This window comes from Leuciscus leuciscus, assembly GCF_965113295.1.
Source record: "Leuciscus leuciscus genome assembly, chromosome: 20".
NCBI lineage: Eukaryota > Metazoa > Chordata > Actinopteri > Cypriniformes > Leuciscidae > Leuciscus > Leuciscus leuciscus.
Window position 1 is genome coordinate 6,720,454 of NC_138744.1, and position 17,652 is coordinate 6,738,105.

The following is a 17,652-nucleotide window of genomic DNA, read 5'->3' on the forward strand; positions in this document are numbered from 1 at the left end:
CTTAAAATGGAATCTAATATTTTAATTTGGCATTGTCTCGCGAATAACTCTTTTATTTTTATTCGTAATAAAAGCAGATGTGTGTCTGGTTTGCGCACCTGCAGCTCACGAAGAAAGCGACAGGGGGCGCTTGTGGTCTCAGCCTGGCACGCGAGCCAAACGCAGAGGAAGAGTTAGAATAACGGTTGAAAAAAGAGTCGCGAGTTTCAGTGGCTCCACGGTCGGCGGGTATTTGAAGCTCGAGGCCGCTTTTAGTTTTGCTGCTTTGTGTCGTTGTTGTTGACTTTAGCATCCAATGAGCGTGTCTCATGTGATGAAGCTTATTATTGTCCCTCTGGGCTGTGTTCGCGTCATTGTTAACTTTAGTAAAGACCCTTTCAGCCCGTAAGTCAAGGTACGTGGAGTTGTTTACTTTTTCCCGACCTTTTAAACTCTTTACGTTTGCTAACTTGGTTATCTGTGCGATGTGTTAATGTGTTTGTTTGAAGTAGCAACATATGGAGAGGTGGTTTTCAAAGTTATTAAGAACATTTAAATTAGTTTAATGCCCTAATAATCTGGGGCTCTTGATAACATTTAACCAAGTTCTCTGTTGGCTTTTTGGTTGTGCTATAACGTGCTATATTGAACTCTAGGATATCTTCTGTAAATTAAGAAATTAAGGCACATGTAGCTTAAAAAATAGCATGAATATAACGTAGTTAACTTTGACAACTATTCCAGCATAAGCTTTGGAAAATATTTTCTGCTTCATGTTTTGCAAAAAATATATTTTGTTAAGTTACGTTAATCAACGAATGATTTTGCGTACTTTTTAAATATATATGTAAATAAACAGTAGTTCTGGAAAACCACTACTACTAAAAATGATATTAAGAATAATATTATTATTATTATGAAATTATATTATAATAATAATATTACACTAAATTCACTAATGTATATGGTCCACAGGTGATTGCCACAGGAATGACCACTTCACAGAAATACCAGAACCCCAAAATCACAGGTACAGATCTAGGGATGAACTTAAAGGGATAGTTCACTCAAAAATGAAAATTATGTCATTAATTACTCGCCAAACCTGAAGACTATCTATCATTCATCTTCAAAACACAAATGAAGATCTTTTTGATGAAATCTGAGAGCTTTCCGTCCCTCCATTGACAGCTACGCAACTACTACTTTGACTCTTTAAAATGTTCATAAAGGGATTTACGTTATATGATGAGCAGATTGAATTTAGGCTTTTATTCACATATAAACATTCATCAACTCACACATCAGTTGTGGTAAACGGAAGCTCAAGAATGTTCGCTTGACGTGTGAGAACCAATGAGGTTCATTCTCATATTACGCAGCACGTTTGAGCTTCAGCAGGAACCAATGAGGTTTCTCGTTGCTTCTGTTAATGTTCGATGATCAGTGTTTAAATGTAAATAAAAGCCTAAATTAAATCTGTTCATCATATAAAGTGATCATGTCTCTTCAGAAAATTGACTAAACCGCTTTATTCATATGGATTACTTTTACGATCTCTTTGAGCTTTTTGAAGTGTCAAAGTTACAGTACATAGCTGTCCAGAGAGGGACAGAAATCTCTCAGATTTCTTTGAAAATATCATCTGTGTTCCGAAGATGAACGGAAGTCTTAAGGGTTTGGAACGACACGATGGCGAGTAATTAATGACAGAATTTTCATTTTTGGGAGAACTATCCTTTTATGTTATGTCTTGTACCTCATAACCATAATAGATTGTCACACAGTGTGCTTATTTTCTGCTCCAGCAGGACACCCTGACACTGAGTGGCTGACACCTGCTGTGTCTGAGAAGTTCCAGAGCCGTTTTGGATGGCGGCCCAGCACAGCGGACAGTGGGGACACGGGACTGGGTACCTCTGACCACACTGAAGGTGAGAACTCTGCGGGTGTTCAGATATTGTCACGTTCATTGACTTGCCTGTTGTGTAACAGACCTGAGTTCACGTGAGTAAGTCCTCAACAGCCCCTTCATTTTAACATTAGTCATGTAATTGGAAAAAAATACCAAAATTGATTTCCAGGAATTGAACAATGCTTGCGTACCCATGTACAAGAATAGAAGTTTTGTCACCTTAAGAATTAATATATTAATCTTCAGACATCATGGATCCAAATTGAATTAATTAGTGACTTTTTAAAAATTTTATTCCACTGAACAATCATTGGTTTAAAGATAACCCTTTTTAATTTACAACAGACATTAACATCCCGCTGGCTGTTTTTAGACTAAGCTGTAATATTCTTAGTCATGGAGATGTGCTCAGAGTTCTGGAACTCCTATGAGATTTGGAGGAGGATATGATATTCCATACCATAGATTCCTCCAGGCGGTGTCGCACTTCCACTGATGGGGGTCTCATTAGGAGGGCCTGACCTGGAGGGCCGAATGGAAACTCTGATCCTGGTCTTGTTTCCTTCTATCTGCCTTGTTAAGCATGTAATACACAAAGATTAGCTGTACTGAAGAGCTGGCGTTTGTCGATTACCACCGATCTGTACTGAATGTGCAGTGCGTTTAAAAACATTTCTGTGTTAATGTTTAGCTTATGTTTACAATATTGTAATAGTGTTGTTTGGCCTGGTGTGATTTGTTTATTTTCAGTGATAGACTGACATATCAGTTTGGCATAACCATGCCCGATCAACAGAAGTTTTATACGCTTTTATGCGATTTCCAAAACATAATGACAACATCATTATTTATGACTCACTTGCTGTTATTTATCATTTTATCCAGGATGACCATTTACATTCATAGGGAAACCTGGAAATATCAGAGAAATTTAAAATGTTTTCTTTCCAGGTCTGGTAAAGTCGTGGAATTTTCTATAGAAGTTATAGACACTGTTTTTTTTTTGAAGAAATTTGTTATGCTCACCAAGGCTGCATTTATTTGATCAAAGAGATACAGTAAAAATAGTAATGGCAATTTGGTGCTTAATTTTTTTTAATTATCAATGTTGAAAACAGTAGTGCTGCTTAAGATTAATTTGTGGAAACTGTGATACATTTTTATTCCGGATGCTGATGAATAGAAAGTTCAAAAGAACGGCATTTATTTATATGTGAAGTCTGTACATTAAGTTCAATTTCATGCAGCCTTGCTGAATAAAATATGAATAAAAAAAAAAAAAAAAAAATCTTACTGACCCCAAGCTTTTAGTGCATCAGTCTGAATCAAAAAGATAAAAAAAATTATCATAAATTACTGAAAAGGTCAAGAAAATTCATTAGTCCAATTAGATCCTGTTTTTATCTAGCCTGTTATTTAGATATTGGTATCAGCAACTGAAAAGCATAAATCCGTCTTTTTTGTTGTCGTCATCCTGAAACAACTCTCAGATAGTTCCCATAGAAACAGTAATGATTAACTGCTCAATCTATTGAGTTTTCATACATACAATTGTGGCACCTAGCAACTAAGTATAACTTATTCTGACACGGCTTTTATCTGTTTTTAAAACGGCCAAAACGGTGGCGGCACAAAACTTCTTGGCAGCCGTTTCACTTTAGAGGTTCTAAATATATGGTTGAATGTCTGTGGGCTTCTGTGTTGCGATGGTGACGGCTTTGTTTTGCTCTGGGTGTTTCTTGTAATGGCAAGAAAGCCTCTAAGAATCTTTCGTCGACCCATAGAATTGTTTAAACCTGTCCACAGCAGATGTTTAAAAGAGACACCCGCCGGGCAGACCCTCCTACTGCTGCCTGCCTCTTGACATCTCCACTTGATTTGTGTGTGTTTATTTAATTGTTGTATTGAGGAACTTGTTTAAATGCACTTCAGAAGTATTACAGTATTAAGGACCATTAGGCATGTGTGAGTGTGAGGTGAGCTGTATGGTTAAAGCAGGAGGCCCACACATAGACACCTCACAGCGTAACTTGAGAGTGCTCTATAAATACCGCTAACCTTTCTGTGTGTATGCTCTCCTGAACTAACACAGTTGTAGGAGAGAGAACAAACTCTCATAGCAGGTACTCACCTTGCCTGAGCTTGACTTTCATTTTTTTGAAGGACGAGTTCTGTCAGACGGAGTGGGCGTGTTTTAAGATCAGTAGTTTGTCTAAACCACTTACTGAAGATGCACTTGGAGGAGTGTTTTTTTTATGCCTTACTGTCCTTCATTGTCTGAATATGTTATGTTTTGGTATCGCTTTTACTGCTAGCAAGGTGAGTACTTTTTTTTTTTTTTTTTTTTTTTTTGCACTGGTTTGTTAGATGTCAAAACTAGCTAGCATTAATTTGTTCTTTTTTGGCAAAATAGAAAGGTTGGCTAATTTAGCAACATCCTTTTTGCTGTTATATAATGTCTATATAATTTAACGATTTATGATTTAACTGTGGGGCAAAATGGAAGAGCTGTCTTATTTAACTATTTAACTTTTAATTGATTTTTGACTTCCTTTACATTTTATTTTGCCGTGGTATAATTTGATATACAGCTCAGTATTACTGACTTTAAGTAATATTCCAGGCTTTCTCCAATTTAATGTGTGAAACAATGTCTATCAGTGAATAACAAACAGTTATTTAGAAAATAAACATTGAAAATATGCCATTACTGTACAACTGTATAATCATAGACATTTGGTTAAATATTAACTTGAACTCTCTGGTGCTCTTCGGTCATTTTTTTACCCAAAAATTGAAAGTAAAAATTTTGTTTTTACTTCATTGGAATGTGGACGAAACTGGGTTTTGTAATATAAATGTTAAAGCTGCCGTCGGCAAATTTTTTTTGATCATATTCAGTGAAATTGACACTATAATCCGACAGAACAACATAAATAAGATGGTTTTAGAAAAAAACCCGAGCTTCTAACTCCACCTGGAGCATGTTATTTGTTTTGCAAAAATCCAGCGCTCCCGCTTCATCAGGTCCAATCAGCGCAGGGGGGTGTGATATCTGACTGTCAATCACAGGTCGTGCACACGCCACAGATCCCCCCTCACTCGCGCACGTTAATATCACATGCACACGCCACGCCTGAAGTTCGCCTGGAGATTGCATGAAGCGTGATGGCGGAGAGAAAATCTACTAACAAGCTTCCAATTCCTCGGTTATTGCTATCTATGGATAGATTAGCCAGGGCAGCCTACCTCCGAGTCCATGGTGTTGATAGATGCTGAAGAGACGGACGCGTTCACAGAAAATCGGTACACACGCACAGTGACGCACTGACGAGCACGACCTCGATGGGAGGGTGCTCGCTGGTAGTGGGGAGGGGCATGAGAGTTGTAAACATTCAAAATTTTGGCTAATCGACCCAATCTGCCAGACTTGCCGACTGCAGCTTTAAATAGTCATGAAAAATAGTCACACATAGATACCTGGTGGAAACGTTTGGTAATGCGTTTGGTAATTACTGAAAGCAGTTTTAGAGTTTCTTGCAGTTTTAGAGTAAATTATGTTTTTAAAAATGTATATTTCATTTAAAAATTGAAAATAGTATTCTTTTTCTTTCTTTTTTTCTCATAACAATAAACTTAACTTTTTAAAACTTTTGGCAGAAATCTGCCAAGTGTCTTCTTTAAAAAGAGACCAAACTTAAGTCTGTGTCCCAAAGCATTCAAGATTTATTACAGTTTAAGTCGGAAATTAAATTTTCAGATACTCCAAAAGTGAATGGATTATAACTACTGCATAAATCAAATTTGGTGCCATAAATAAAAAAACATTATCAAACTAAAATATAGCACATTAATTTAATTGAAACCAAAAAAAAGAAGGTAATTTTTTGGACCGCTATACAAAGAACACCAAAGACAGCTTTTTTTTTTTTGGTTTCATTTATGTCTCACTCCATTTTCTGTTCTAGACTTCTACAGCACTAGCAGCAGTCCATCCTTCCAGCCCATCCGCAGTCAGATCCCCATCCCCACCGCCCATGTCATGCCTTCCACGGCCGGAACTCTGGCCTCTAAGATCAAGCCACATGTTTCTGAAGAAACCCGGGCGTCCTCTAGCTCTTCCAGCTCTAAGTCATCCCTCCCCAAATCTGCATCCTCCCCCAACCTGGAAGCTCAGCACGATGGAAATTTAGAGTTGAATGCGGTCAAGCCTGATTGCCTGAGCCGATATCTCAGCCTAGTAAACGGTCTCGACCACTCGCTCTTCCCCTCTGGAGATCAGACGCGGCTGGGTGAAGCCCAGAAATTTGATGTACCAGCCATGGAGCCAACGCTTAATCAGTCGGCCCTGCTTGGGGGCCTTTGCCCTGATGTACGGCAGCAGCTGCAATTGACCGGGCTTGAGGACAATACAGGCTTGCTGGAACAGACTTATAGAGTCCTTCCGGAGGCTAGAGCAGGTCTCGCTTGTCCTGTAGACCCATACAGCCAAAGGAACATTCATCCAGGGTCTGGTGCCTCTGCCAGGATGTTCTCCATACCTCAGGGCCTGCAGACTCAGGCTCTCCTGAGGGACCAGTCCAACACAGGCGCCTATGATCCGTTACTGCAGGAACGCTGTTGTGAGCTGGCCAGCTGGCAGCAGCAGAAGCAGAAACTCGAGAGTCTGCGGCTTCAGGTGGAACAAATGCAGGTTAGAGTTCAGCTTGTGTCCTGCTGCGTACATGAAAGGAAAAGGGAACCGTTATGTAATCGTGAATCATCGATCTAAAGTCAGTAAGAAATTAACTCTGTTTAATTCAACACGTGTTCTGAGTCTTACTGTGAATTATAATTCTTCAGTGCATGCGGTTCCAAAAATACAGTGTTTGACTTTGTTAAATCTTTCATCAATCAGTGTTAGTTTAATATTATTTTGTATACGTTAGTATTTATTCATATTTTGAATTGGCTATTATTTATAGATTTTTTATTTTAGTTTAAGTTTTAGTAAATTTAGTATGTGCTTCTGTCATTTTTATTAGTTTTTGTTTTAAATGTTTCTATTTTGCTTTTATTTTTATTTCTGTTTTAATAATTTTAGTACTTTATTTCAGTTAGTTGCTAAGGCATTTTAGCCTGGTTAAAACCAGACCATTCTCAGTAGTAACGGAGTTATGGTCTGGCAAAGCTTCATTAATAACTCATTTCCAAAGGGGCGTCACCAACGGATGTCGCTCAAATGCCTCTGGGCACAATTGGATAGACCTAAAACCAATCAGAGCGATCGTCATCGTGTAAAGCCATATGTTGTGTCCCAATTTGCCTAAGTTACACTACGCCATAAAAGTATGTACTCTTTTTGTGAAGAAAGGGTATTTACTTTTGAATGTGTAGCAAAAAAGTAGGCAAGCTTTGGGACATACTACTTGGTCATCTTTATCGGACGGATCTGTCGCGTGCATCCTGTCACGTAAACTGCCCTGTCAATCATTTTGTCACAGTTAAAATCCTCTATTAAATCTAATTTCATTTCCTACCGTTTCGGAGAGAAATGTAGTAGCACGTTCATCTGCCAGTGGGTCTTTCATGGAGACTGTCCTCATGTGTTTGCAATTTTAATATAATAATGCATTTAAAAGTTGGTGCGCTTCACCAACGGACGTCGCTCAAATGCCAAATTGGATAGACCTAAAACCAATCAGAGCGATCGTCATCGTGTAAAGCCCGCCCCAACGTTTCTGATTGGTGCCGCGATTTCGAGGGATTAGAAATGGGCTTGAATGAGCTCTTTGCCAGACTACTTGCAGAGCAAATCTAAATTTGCCAGAAGTTGTCTGGGTTTTCCCAGGCTAAAGGCTTCATTTCAGTTAACAAAAGTGTTTTGAATCGTTTTTTTGTTAGTTAACAAACACAATGTAATATGTAAAATGTAATGCTCTGCCTCTAAAACAACTTTTATTTTCTTTATTTACATAGGCCATGCAGCCAGGGAAAATGTAAATCAATTGCAATTTAGGCTAACAACTAATAACTTGAGATGTAAAATGAGTGTGCCGATACCGGTATCAGATTATTTATAACATTACCTGATAGTTTGGTGTTCTGGTTTTTTTTTCTGCTGTCTTGGTTTTGAATAATTTATGGTTTAAATAATTATCTATAGCATGTTTATTTAGCTAACAAGATAACTTGATTTATAACAGTTTCTCAATATTGAATTATAGCAGAGATTGAAAATCCAGTGCTGTTAATATTTCTGACAGTAATAAACTACACATTTGATTCTATACATCTAAAATTCAAACTGCTATTAACAAACACTGAAACAAAAAGCACCAATTATTATGAGTGTGAATTGCCCTGCTTTCACGCTTCAAATTGCAACTCTGCTGTCAACTTCGTGCCAGAGACATTTTCTTCACTGCATGAGTTTGCAGTGGTCCAATAAATTGTTCCACCTTCTTTTGATTGACAGGAAGTTTAGTATTTTTCTTTTTTGTTTAATATTCAGTGTCGTTTGGCATTGCTTTAAAGTTAACATAGGAATCAGTCTAGGGCTTACTGTGTTTCTATCCCAGTTTTAAATAAGAGTTCCTGCTTCACCTACTATTTAATTTATTTAATTAATTTTTATTGCAGTTAATGACTGGAGGAAGTGGACAGTATGCATCTCTGTATCCAGCAACTCCTCACACGGAGAACAGCAAGTGGGATGCTATCATTAAAGCCAACGAGAACTTGCTGAAAGAGAAAGAACTTACAATTGAAAGGTAATGCCAAGTTTTCAGTAGTGTCGTATGTCCTACAAAGATTGTGAACATCAACTTATGCTAAACGTAGGAACTTGTGCATTGCAGGCAGAAGCAGCAAATGTCTCAGCTGGAACAGCGTCTCAGAGAGAGTGAGCTGCAGGTGCACAGTGCCATCATGGGACGTGGAGCCCCTTACACCGATGTGTGTCTGTTGAGACTACAGGTTAGCACACATGCATGCACATAGCCTTTTCCTCACTCTATATCAAAACATCTCAGTGAATCGTCTGTCTTTCTGTGTGTGTGTGTGTGATAGGAAGCCCAGCGGGAAAATGCCTTTTTGCGAGCCCAGTTTGCAGAGCGCAACGACTGCTTTACCAAGGAGAAGCTAGAAGCAGACCGGAGACTGGGCGCAGTGGAAACAGAAACGCAACGTCTGAACGAGGTCTTGAAAGAGAGCAGTGAAAAACATGCAGAGGAGTTAAAGAAACAAGAGGAGAGGGTGAGCATATCCAAGCTTCTTCATGTGGCCTACCACATATGACCCTGAATCTCATTGAACTCATGTTTGATTTTATATCGTGTTGCTGCTCTTTACTACACAGATCCGCAGTCGGGACAAGCACATCAACAGCTTGAAAAAGAAGTGCCAGAAGGAGTCGGAGCAGAACAGAGAAAAACAGCAGCGGATTGAAACGCTCGAGCGATATCTGGCTGACCTCCCGACCATGGAAGACTACCAGGCCCAGCACAAAAAGGTACTGCTCTCTCTGATGGTCAGCCAACAAAACAAAAGCCTTTTTATCCTGTGGTCTCAGAACAATTGCTCATAATGCTCAGCTTGAGATCCTTCTCTCGTGTTTTATTGCCAGACACCTTTATAGCATCCACTGCACCCATTTATCACACATCTGGTCCTATTGTATTCTTTATCTTAAAATAACATACTCCTTACCCTGCTGGCTCACACAATCCCAGCCCCACTCTGCTTTTTCGCCAAGTCATTGTTTTTGATTGTGCTGTGTTTGCTAAAGTTTTTATTTTTTTATCTCAAATGCACCAAAACATCTTAGATTTAATTTTTCTGTAAATATTTAACCTGTTTGTTTATGCCTTTTAAATATTTTTTATTAACTTGTTTACTTAGTGATTTTTAGCTGATTAGACCCTGTTCTTGCCATTTATAATAGCCTTAGAACAAATAAATTAATCTATGTTGTTTGCATTAAATGGCAAGGATGAGATTTTATTTTAGTGAGTATCATCCAGTTTCAGAATCTCACATAGAACTTCATTTGGTATTGTACTTTTTTCTTTTTTTTCTTTTACAATACCATTCAAAGGTTTGGGGTCTGTAATATATTATTTCGTTTTTCAGAAAGAGCTCATCCATTTTGATCAGCGTGACAGTAAAGACATTTATAATGTTACATTTTTCTAATTTATTTCAAATAAATGCTTTCCTTTTGAAATTCTTAATCAAAGAATCCTGCAAAAAATTATCACTGAATACTGGAGTAATGATGCTGTAAATTCAGCTTTGCCATCACAGGAATAATGATATTTTAAATAGAAAACTGTTTAATTCTAAAATTCTAAATTGCAATATTTCACATTATTTTATTTTTACTTTATATTTTTGATCAAATAAATGCAGCATTAGTGAGCATAAGAGTCTACTTTCAACGAAACATTAAAAATTCATACAGACCCCAAACTTTTGAATGGTAGTGTATTTATGTTGTATATTATATTGCTCATTTATCACCTGACTCTTTAGATATTGGTATTGGCATCGGCTATTGAAAGACCCATATCGGTTGACCACTATTTTGAGCAACTGTTGTTCTCAGTTGGTTATAGTGCAGTTCTGGATGTTGTGTTGCAGCTAGAGGAGGTAGAGGAGAGGGCAGCTCAGTTGCAGGCCACCGTCGGAGATCTAGAAGTCCAACTGGAGGGGTCCTGCAGTGCTGTGCGCAACAAAGAGACCCAACTGGAAGAACAGAGACGCAAGGAGAGAGAACTACTTGCAACGGTCACCAGGTAGGAAAAACCATGCAAACCCATTCAACCATGCACAAAAGACACAATGGATGTTTCAAAACCAGGAGTCTACTGATAAGGTTTTGGAGCATTGCTATGCTAATGTCTAATATTATTTTATTTGCTTGTGGTTTTAGTCTCCAGAACAGGGTGCAGGAGAGCCTTGAGGATGGAGTGAGATTGCCCTCTCTTGACATATGGCGCGTTTCCACTGAGCAGTACAGTACGGTACGGTACAGTACGGTACGGTTCGGGTCTGTTAACCATGATCTGGCTAGCGTTTCCACTGCCAACAGTACCCTTACTTGATGGGCGTGGTGTTTCGATCGACGTCATTTTCGCGCGAAGAAGAACATAGTAAACTACAATGGATGACATATACAGCAGATCTTGTTCTTGCTCCTCGACATGTTTGTCACAAGAAGACAAGCGCCGACATTAGGCTTTTCTCAATATTAAGTACGCAAAGTTTGTACTTGCCATGTGCGACTCCTACATGCAAATGGTACAGCGCGTTCTTAAAAGGTCACTCAGCTCGCTCTGCTACTCCGGTTATCTCTGTTACTCTGTATGTACATTTTAAGCAACAATAAAACGAAATATGTTATAAAACACTACTCTGCCTCTTTTCGTTTTCATTTAAATAAATTAAACATTATAGGGACACAAATGTGGTTCATGCACAACGCATATTGATTATTCACTGCACGTTATACGTTATTCTATTTAACGTTATAACAAAACGAAATTTAAAACACAACCCTAACGTTACCTCTTTTCGTTTAAATAATACAAATAATTACACATATTACAGGCAATATATGCATTTGTACAAATGTTGCAATAAACATCAGTGTTAATCTTGTAATAAGAAAATGACAAGAAACCATATTTCTTTTTGTAAAATTTCAGTTTTATCAATAATAGCCAATATAAAAGTTTAAGTAAAAGGTACAAGAAGCTATACAATAAGAAATAAAGCAAACAATTCAGTCAAATGTCCAAATGCTGCGCTCTAATCTAACATTACAACAGTAAAGTTAAATACAAATAGCCTATAATATGAAACTAAACTTAGCCCTCGGCCAAAACGATTGACAGGGAACGAATTATATATTCACGAGACCAAAGATCGCCCGTTAGGTCTGCACAAGACGAATTATTATATCTCATGTTTAACCACTACCGTCGGAGTCATCGGCGAACGTCAGAAGAACTTAGCCGAGGAAAGGCTCATCCAGCCGGGAAACATGAGCGCCGAGCGCCCGCTGATCGCATGGATCTCACAACCGGGGAAAAACAAATAATCTTTATAAATAAACCACAGATTTGAGCTTTAAACAACTACATTCTCGCCTGAAAAACTCTTAAAATTACATTTCGTGACACAGTAACAGTAGTATTATATTAAACTGTATATTAAAAAATGGCGCTTCTTATGTTGTCATTCCCCTCGTCGTAGCACGCGCAAGTGACGATTCTCTGTCAACCAATCAACGTCCTGCAGTGAGTCTAGCTCCACCTTTTAGTACCGTACCACTGTGCTAGGTACCCCAACGGAAGGGTACCCAAAAAGTGGTACGGTACGGTTCGGCTTTTTGGTACCATTCTCAACTTTTGGCAGTGGAAACGCAAATAAAAGGGTACCGACCCGTACCGTACCGTACTGTACCGCTCGGTGGAAACGCGCCAATAGAGAAGCTACGAGAAGAAAACACTACCTTGAAAGATGAGCAGCAGCGACTCAAAAAGGTTTTTATTCACATCAGTTTCTTAAAGGACTTGTTAAACAATTAAAATAACACTTAAAATAGATTTGTTAGTAGTGCTGAATCATGGCTCTGTTGATTAATGTGAAAGTACCTTAATATATTTGTGCAGAACATACAATCTTGATGATTTTTTTCTTTTAAGGTCATCGAAAAACAACTCAGGATAATGGAGCAGCTTGGCTCACAGATCAGGGTAAAGTTTTATTTTGTTTAACAGGTGCATAATTGGCACTGCTTCTGATTACTGGTGCAAGAAACACTGTTCAGAGTATTTTATTACAGCGTTCTGTCTGCATACACTACCATTCAAAAGTTTGGGGTTCATACTAGAATTTCTTAATGTTTCTGAAAGAAGACTCTTTTACTCACCCTGCTTCACTTAATTGATAAAACAATACAGTAAAAACAGTAATATTGTAAAATATTATTACTCTTCTAAATAAGTGTTTTCTTTTTTGATATATTTTAAAATTTAATTTATTCCTTTGATGGTAAAGCTGAATTTTGGCCATTACTCTAGTCTTTAGTGTCACATGATCCTTCAGAAACCATTCTAATATACTGATTTGGTGCTCAAGAAACATTTCTTATCAATGTTGTGCTGCTTCATATTGTTGTGAAAACTGACTTTTTCCCCAGGATTCATTGATAGGAATTTTTAAAGGAAATCTTTTGTAACATTATAAATGTCTTTCACAGTCACTTTTGATCAAATCAATGCTTCTGTCCTGAATAAAAGTATTAATTTCTTTAAAAACATCTTGCTGACCCCAAACCTTTGAAATGGTAGTGCAGATGGGAAATGATATTTAAGTCAAGTTAAGTTAAGTCAAGTCAAGTTTATTTGTATAGCGCTTTTCACAATACAGATTGTATCAAAGCAGCTTCACAGTATTAAATTTAAATAATACAACAAAGTTTATTTCAAGAGGAATTTATTGATTGATAAAATTAAATTAAATATCCCCAAAATATCCCCAACTGAGCAATTTAAGAACCGTTAAAGGAAAACGAGCATCTTTCTGTTCTAGTATTTTTTTATTTTTTTATTTTTTTTAAATGGAACTGGTTCTGAATAACAATTGGTCTTTTGAATCTCAACTTAAAGACTGTAATTATCTGTAATTTAAGTAAATCCCCATCACTAAGAGCCAGGCATCATATTCTGTCATTAAATCCTCAGCTATGCACTTACAATAGTAACTATGAGGTGAGGAATTACAAACGGCTTCCGCAAAGTAGGAGGCTTCTTTAGAAATACCTGATATTTTTTTTACGATAGAAAAAAAAGTCTGAAGTCTATATATTTGACACTTTTTAGAGCATTTTCTAACCCATGTCTATTTACAATGTTAGTCAAACTATCTTGCACCAAAAGCAGTCGCAGTTTAGTTTATATTAGCCACATTTTTAGTTTACAACCTTAATAAAGTGTGTGTGTTGACTTAGACTCTGGAGGAGCAGCTCTCTCAGGAGGACTGCAGTAGTCAGGCCCTGCGAGAGGAGGTGGCAGAGAAAGAGGAGAGTCTGCTGCAGTTACGCACTGCTATGAAGGAGGTTAGTTGTTGACCATAATGCATATTCAGCTCTTTGCCTTTGTGTTTTCACAGCACACAGGGGAATTGAGGTGTGCATGTGTTTGTATTTCAGCTTTCAGTGCAGAACCAGGAGCTGATGGAACACAATCTGACACTGCAAGAGCGTCTTCAGGGTGAGGGGCCGCAGGGTGGCCGTGGTTTGCTCCCCGTGGGAGCCCGGCTCACCCAGAGGCTGTATGTAGAGATGGCCGCCTGTCTGTGTGACCTCCGCTCCCTCTGCAACGTCCTCACCCAGCGGGCTCAGGGCCACGACCCAAACCTCTCCATGCTGCTCGGCATTGCATGTAAGTGCGCCCTCTGCTGCTATAGAGAAGACTAGGACTCCATCAGATAATGCCTAGATATAATTGACTATATACACCTGCATTGTAATCTTTTTATTTTTATGGAATAATCCATAATCTCTATATTTGCTTTATAATGGCTTATGAGTTTTTGTTTCTTTGGTGCTTATTTTTCAACAATCTATTTACAATTCAACAAAATAGCCATTATTGTCAATGTTAAAGCTACACAATGTAACATTGATCCCTCTAGCGGTTAAAAATAAAACTGCATGTGCCTTGCGGAACAACTTCCTTTAGCTTTTACTCTGTCTGCTCCTCTGTGCTGATGAATGTGGTTCGAGGCACATGTGTACAGATACACATGGATACAGGATATCTTATAAGAGTATTAGATAGGCTAATAAAAAACGTTTTTGTATTTATACAGCTGGCGATTCCCAGAGGCTTGCTGTTTTTAAATGATTTATGGTCCTTTTTTATTATTTTTTTGTACGTCAAACTTTCAGCTTCACGCTACTTGCACACCATAAAAGCACCACAGTAGCTGGAGCTACTTTTCACTTTGTATGGAAATGATGTGATGCATGTGGGAATGACACATGTATGCAATTATGAGCGAAATCCATACAGACAGCTCGAAAATATTAATCATTATTATAGGTTTATCAAAGTGTAATTGGGTAAAGACATAGTTTGGAGTTTTAAAAAAGTTATATAGTGTTGCTTTAAAGATTGAAATGTTTAATGCAAGAGTTAAAGGGATGGTATAATGCCCTTTTCACAAGGTGTAAAATAAGTCTTTGATGTCCCCAGAGTGTGTATGTGAAGTTTTAGCTCAAAATACCCCACAGATATTTTGAATATGGCATGTTAAAATTGTCACTTTTTGAGGGTGAGCAAAAACGCAACATTTGAGTGTGTCCCTTTAAATGCAAATGAGCTGCTGCTCCCGGCACAGAAGGTAGAGATTCAACAGCTTCCACTCATGCTCTGAAAATTTCAAAAACTTTTAGCCTTTTATGTTCAAACCGGAGTCAGACAAAGATAGAGACTCAAGAAGAAGTGACAATATGTAGACAACATTTCTGAATGGTTAGTTGATTTTTATGTAGCTTATGTGTTATTTATCTTCTAGTCATTGATTAGCATATTCTGTCTTGATGATCTATAAATTGTGTTCTGGGGGCAGGGTTTATGTACATTTTAGGGTTCATGACATCACTAACTCAGGAGAAATGTCATGTAGTCCCAACCAGCCGTTTGTTGTAGTCCTTAAAAAGCAATTTCTTTAAAAGAAAATACCTCCCTTTGCTTTGAACTTTGAGCGTTGTAACTTTGCAGATGTTGTTTATGCTCAAACAGCAACATTACACACTAACTAAAGTTAGAAAAGTGAAATCATAATCAACCACCCCTTTAAAACAGTAAAATTCTAAATGATCAAGGAATTAAACGAATTTTAAAGGAATTAATGAAAAGAATATTTCATTTTAAATTTTTTTCACTTTAATTTGTTGATAAATTGAAATTTTCATTTTAATGTTGTGTTATCTGTGTTGTGGCCATTATCAGCTGTGACTGACTCCATGTCTGTCTGTTTGCAGCAGCTCCCCCTCCAGTTGGAGAGCAGTGGGAGGACTGGTTGAGCCCCGAGGGGCTGCAGAAGAAGCTGCTTGAAGCTCAGCAACTCCGTCGAGACGTTGAGGAACTGAGAACCACAGTCTCTGACCACTATGCTCAGGATATGGGAGAAAACTGCATCACTCAGTGAGCTCGGACAGTACGGCGTGTGCTCAGTGAGGGTAACTGCACATCACGAGTGCCTTAAAGACACTACAATCTCTACCAAAACAAATCTTCACGAAGGACTAACGACACTAAGGACATTGTAATCTCGCAAAACAGAGCGCTATTTTTATACAAAGGTTTCATAAGATATTTTTCTAAGATTCTGATGACTTTGTGTGCGGTGGAAAGAGAATGATTTAATATAAACCTTTCCTTGTATTTGGGAACGCCTGTGATGAAGTTGACACTCAACTGAAAATATCTAATCTCCAACCTGTAGTTTCGAGTGATGCTCGGTGGTGTGTAACGACAGGTCATTAACTAGCATCCATTATCTTACAGTAAACATAGCGTGCCACATCAAACACAAATCTTAGGCTATGGAAATATTTGGCCACCTCTGGCTGTTTGAGATCACACATAGATGATCTGTAAAACCTTTGATGTTGTTAAGGTGGTGGATAGACATTCCCTAATATTATATAACAACCAAAGTTCAATATGAACAAAGGCAAACCTGTCAGAACCATTTCAGAGTCTAGATGTACAGAGCATTATGCAGACCAATAAATAAGGACATTTTAAAGCAAGACAGGTTTGTAGGCATAATATTAAATTCTGGTTCTCTGTTAAATAAAAAAAGTTCTCATCCTTAAGATACATATAAAAATTCTGTAAACGGTGTTCATGCTCTGTTTAAGTTGATCTCTTAAATAATCATCATTTTCAAAGTTGTCTTGAGAACCTCATTGCATTATTAGGTTCTTTACTGCTGCAAAATTAACACAGACAAAAAATATTTTAGAATATATATATTTTTTGGTCATATAATTTAAACGGGTAACATTTGCTTCTGTATGTGTGTTGGGGGGCAGGACCATCTTGCCAGTAAAATAATAGGATATATGATGTACTTTGTTCTAATCCATATTTACTGTCTGGTTTATAATTTGTTTTGTTTGCTATAATAATAGCCACGTCATTGAATCAATACATCAGAGGAAATGAACTGGTGAAGCAAATATTGTATTAATGAATGTCAAACATGGTAACAGGTGCCTTGCCAGGTTCAGTGTCGTAATCTGTATTTACTGAAGTTTTACAGCACAATATACCAATGTAGACACTAACTGTATTTCTCTACTGTAATGTGCGACTGCCAAGGTATTGAGATTCTTTTACAAAAAGGGACCATAAACTGTGGGAAGTATTGCATGGTAAATAGTTGTCTTTGGTCCAGAAACATCACTAACAAGTGTAAATATAATTAGACGATGCAGCAGATGTGTTTTCTGTTGTAATATCTTAATACAAAACCAGCCAGGCAAGCTTTATATGCCCAAAACTTTATAACAACACACTAAATGTCTCTGTTTCTAATATATATAAATATTTCTTAATTGTTTCCGTTTTTAGAAATAAAGATTTGTATTTCATATGTAACATTATGTTGAAATGTTTGTTTCCAGTAGCCTATGTATAATGATATTCTGTGAATGTGTCCTAATCTTGAGTATCTGAGCAGTGTCATCTATC

General features: G+C 37.6%; 1 protein-coding gene across 5 annotated transcripts; it reads left to right on the top strand.

Annotated features, from left to right (window-relative positions):
• The first annotated feature begins 54 nt into the window (after positions 1 to 54).
• On the top strand, positions 55 to 17,559 carry cep85 (centrosomal protein 85). 5 transcript variants are annotated; one of them, XM_082148885.1, is made up of 15 exons: positions 55 to 394; positions 955 to 1,009; positions 1,788 to 1,913; positions 5,863 to 6,587; positions 8,516 to 8,646; positions 8,734 to 8,851; positions 8,945 to 9,130; positions 9,234 to 9,386; positions 10,517 to 10,671; positions 10,809 to 10,875; positions 12,373 to 12,423; positions 12,586 to 12,636; positions 13,893 to 14,000; positions 14,094 to 14,325; positions 15,936 to 17,559. In XM_082148885.1, exons 2-15 carry the CDS (start codon positions 970 to 972, stop codon positions 16,097 to 16,099), a joined length of 2,307 nt encoding a protein of 768 aa, XP_082005011.1. In that variant the 5' UTR covers positions 55 to 394; positions 955 to 969; the 3' UTR covers positions 16,100 to 17,559. The 5 variants fall into 5 exon arrangements, with proteins under 5 accessions (XP_082005011.1, XP_082005012.1, XP_082005010.1 ...); XM_082148886.1 differs by having other exon boundaries at positions 57 to 394; positions 1,791 to 1,913; positions 15,933 to 17,559; XM_082148884.1 differs by having other exon boundaries at positions 58 to 394; positions 15,933 to 17,559.
• Positions 17,560 to 17,652: the final 93 nt, after the last annotated feature.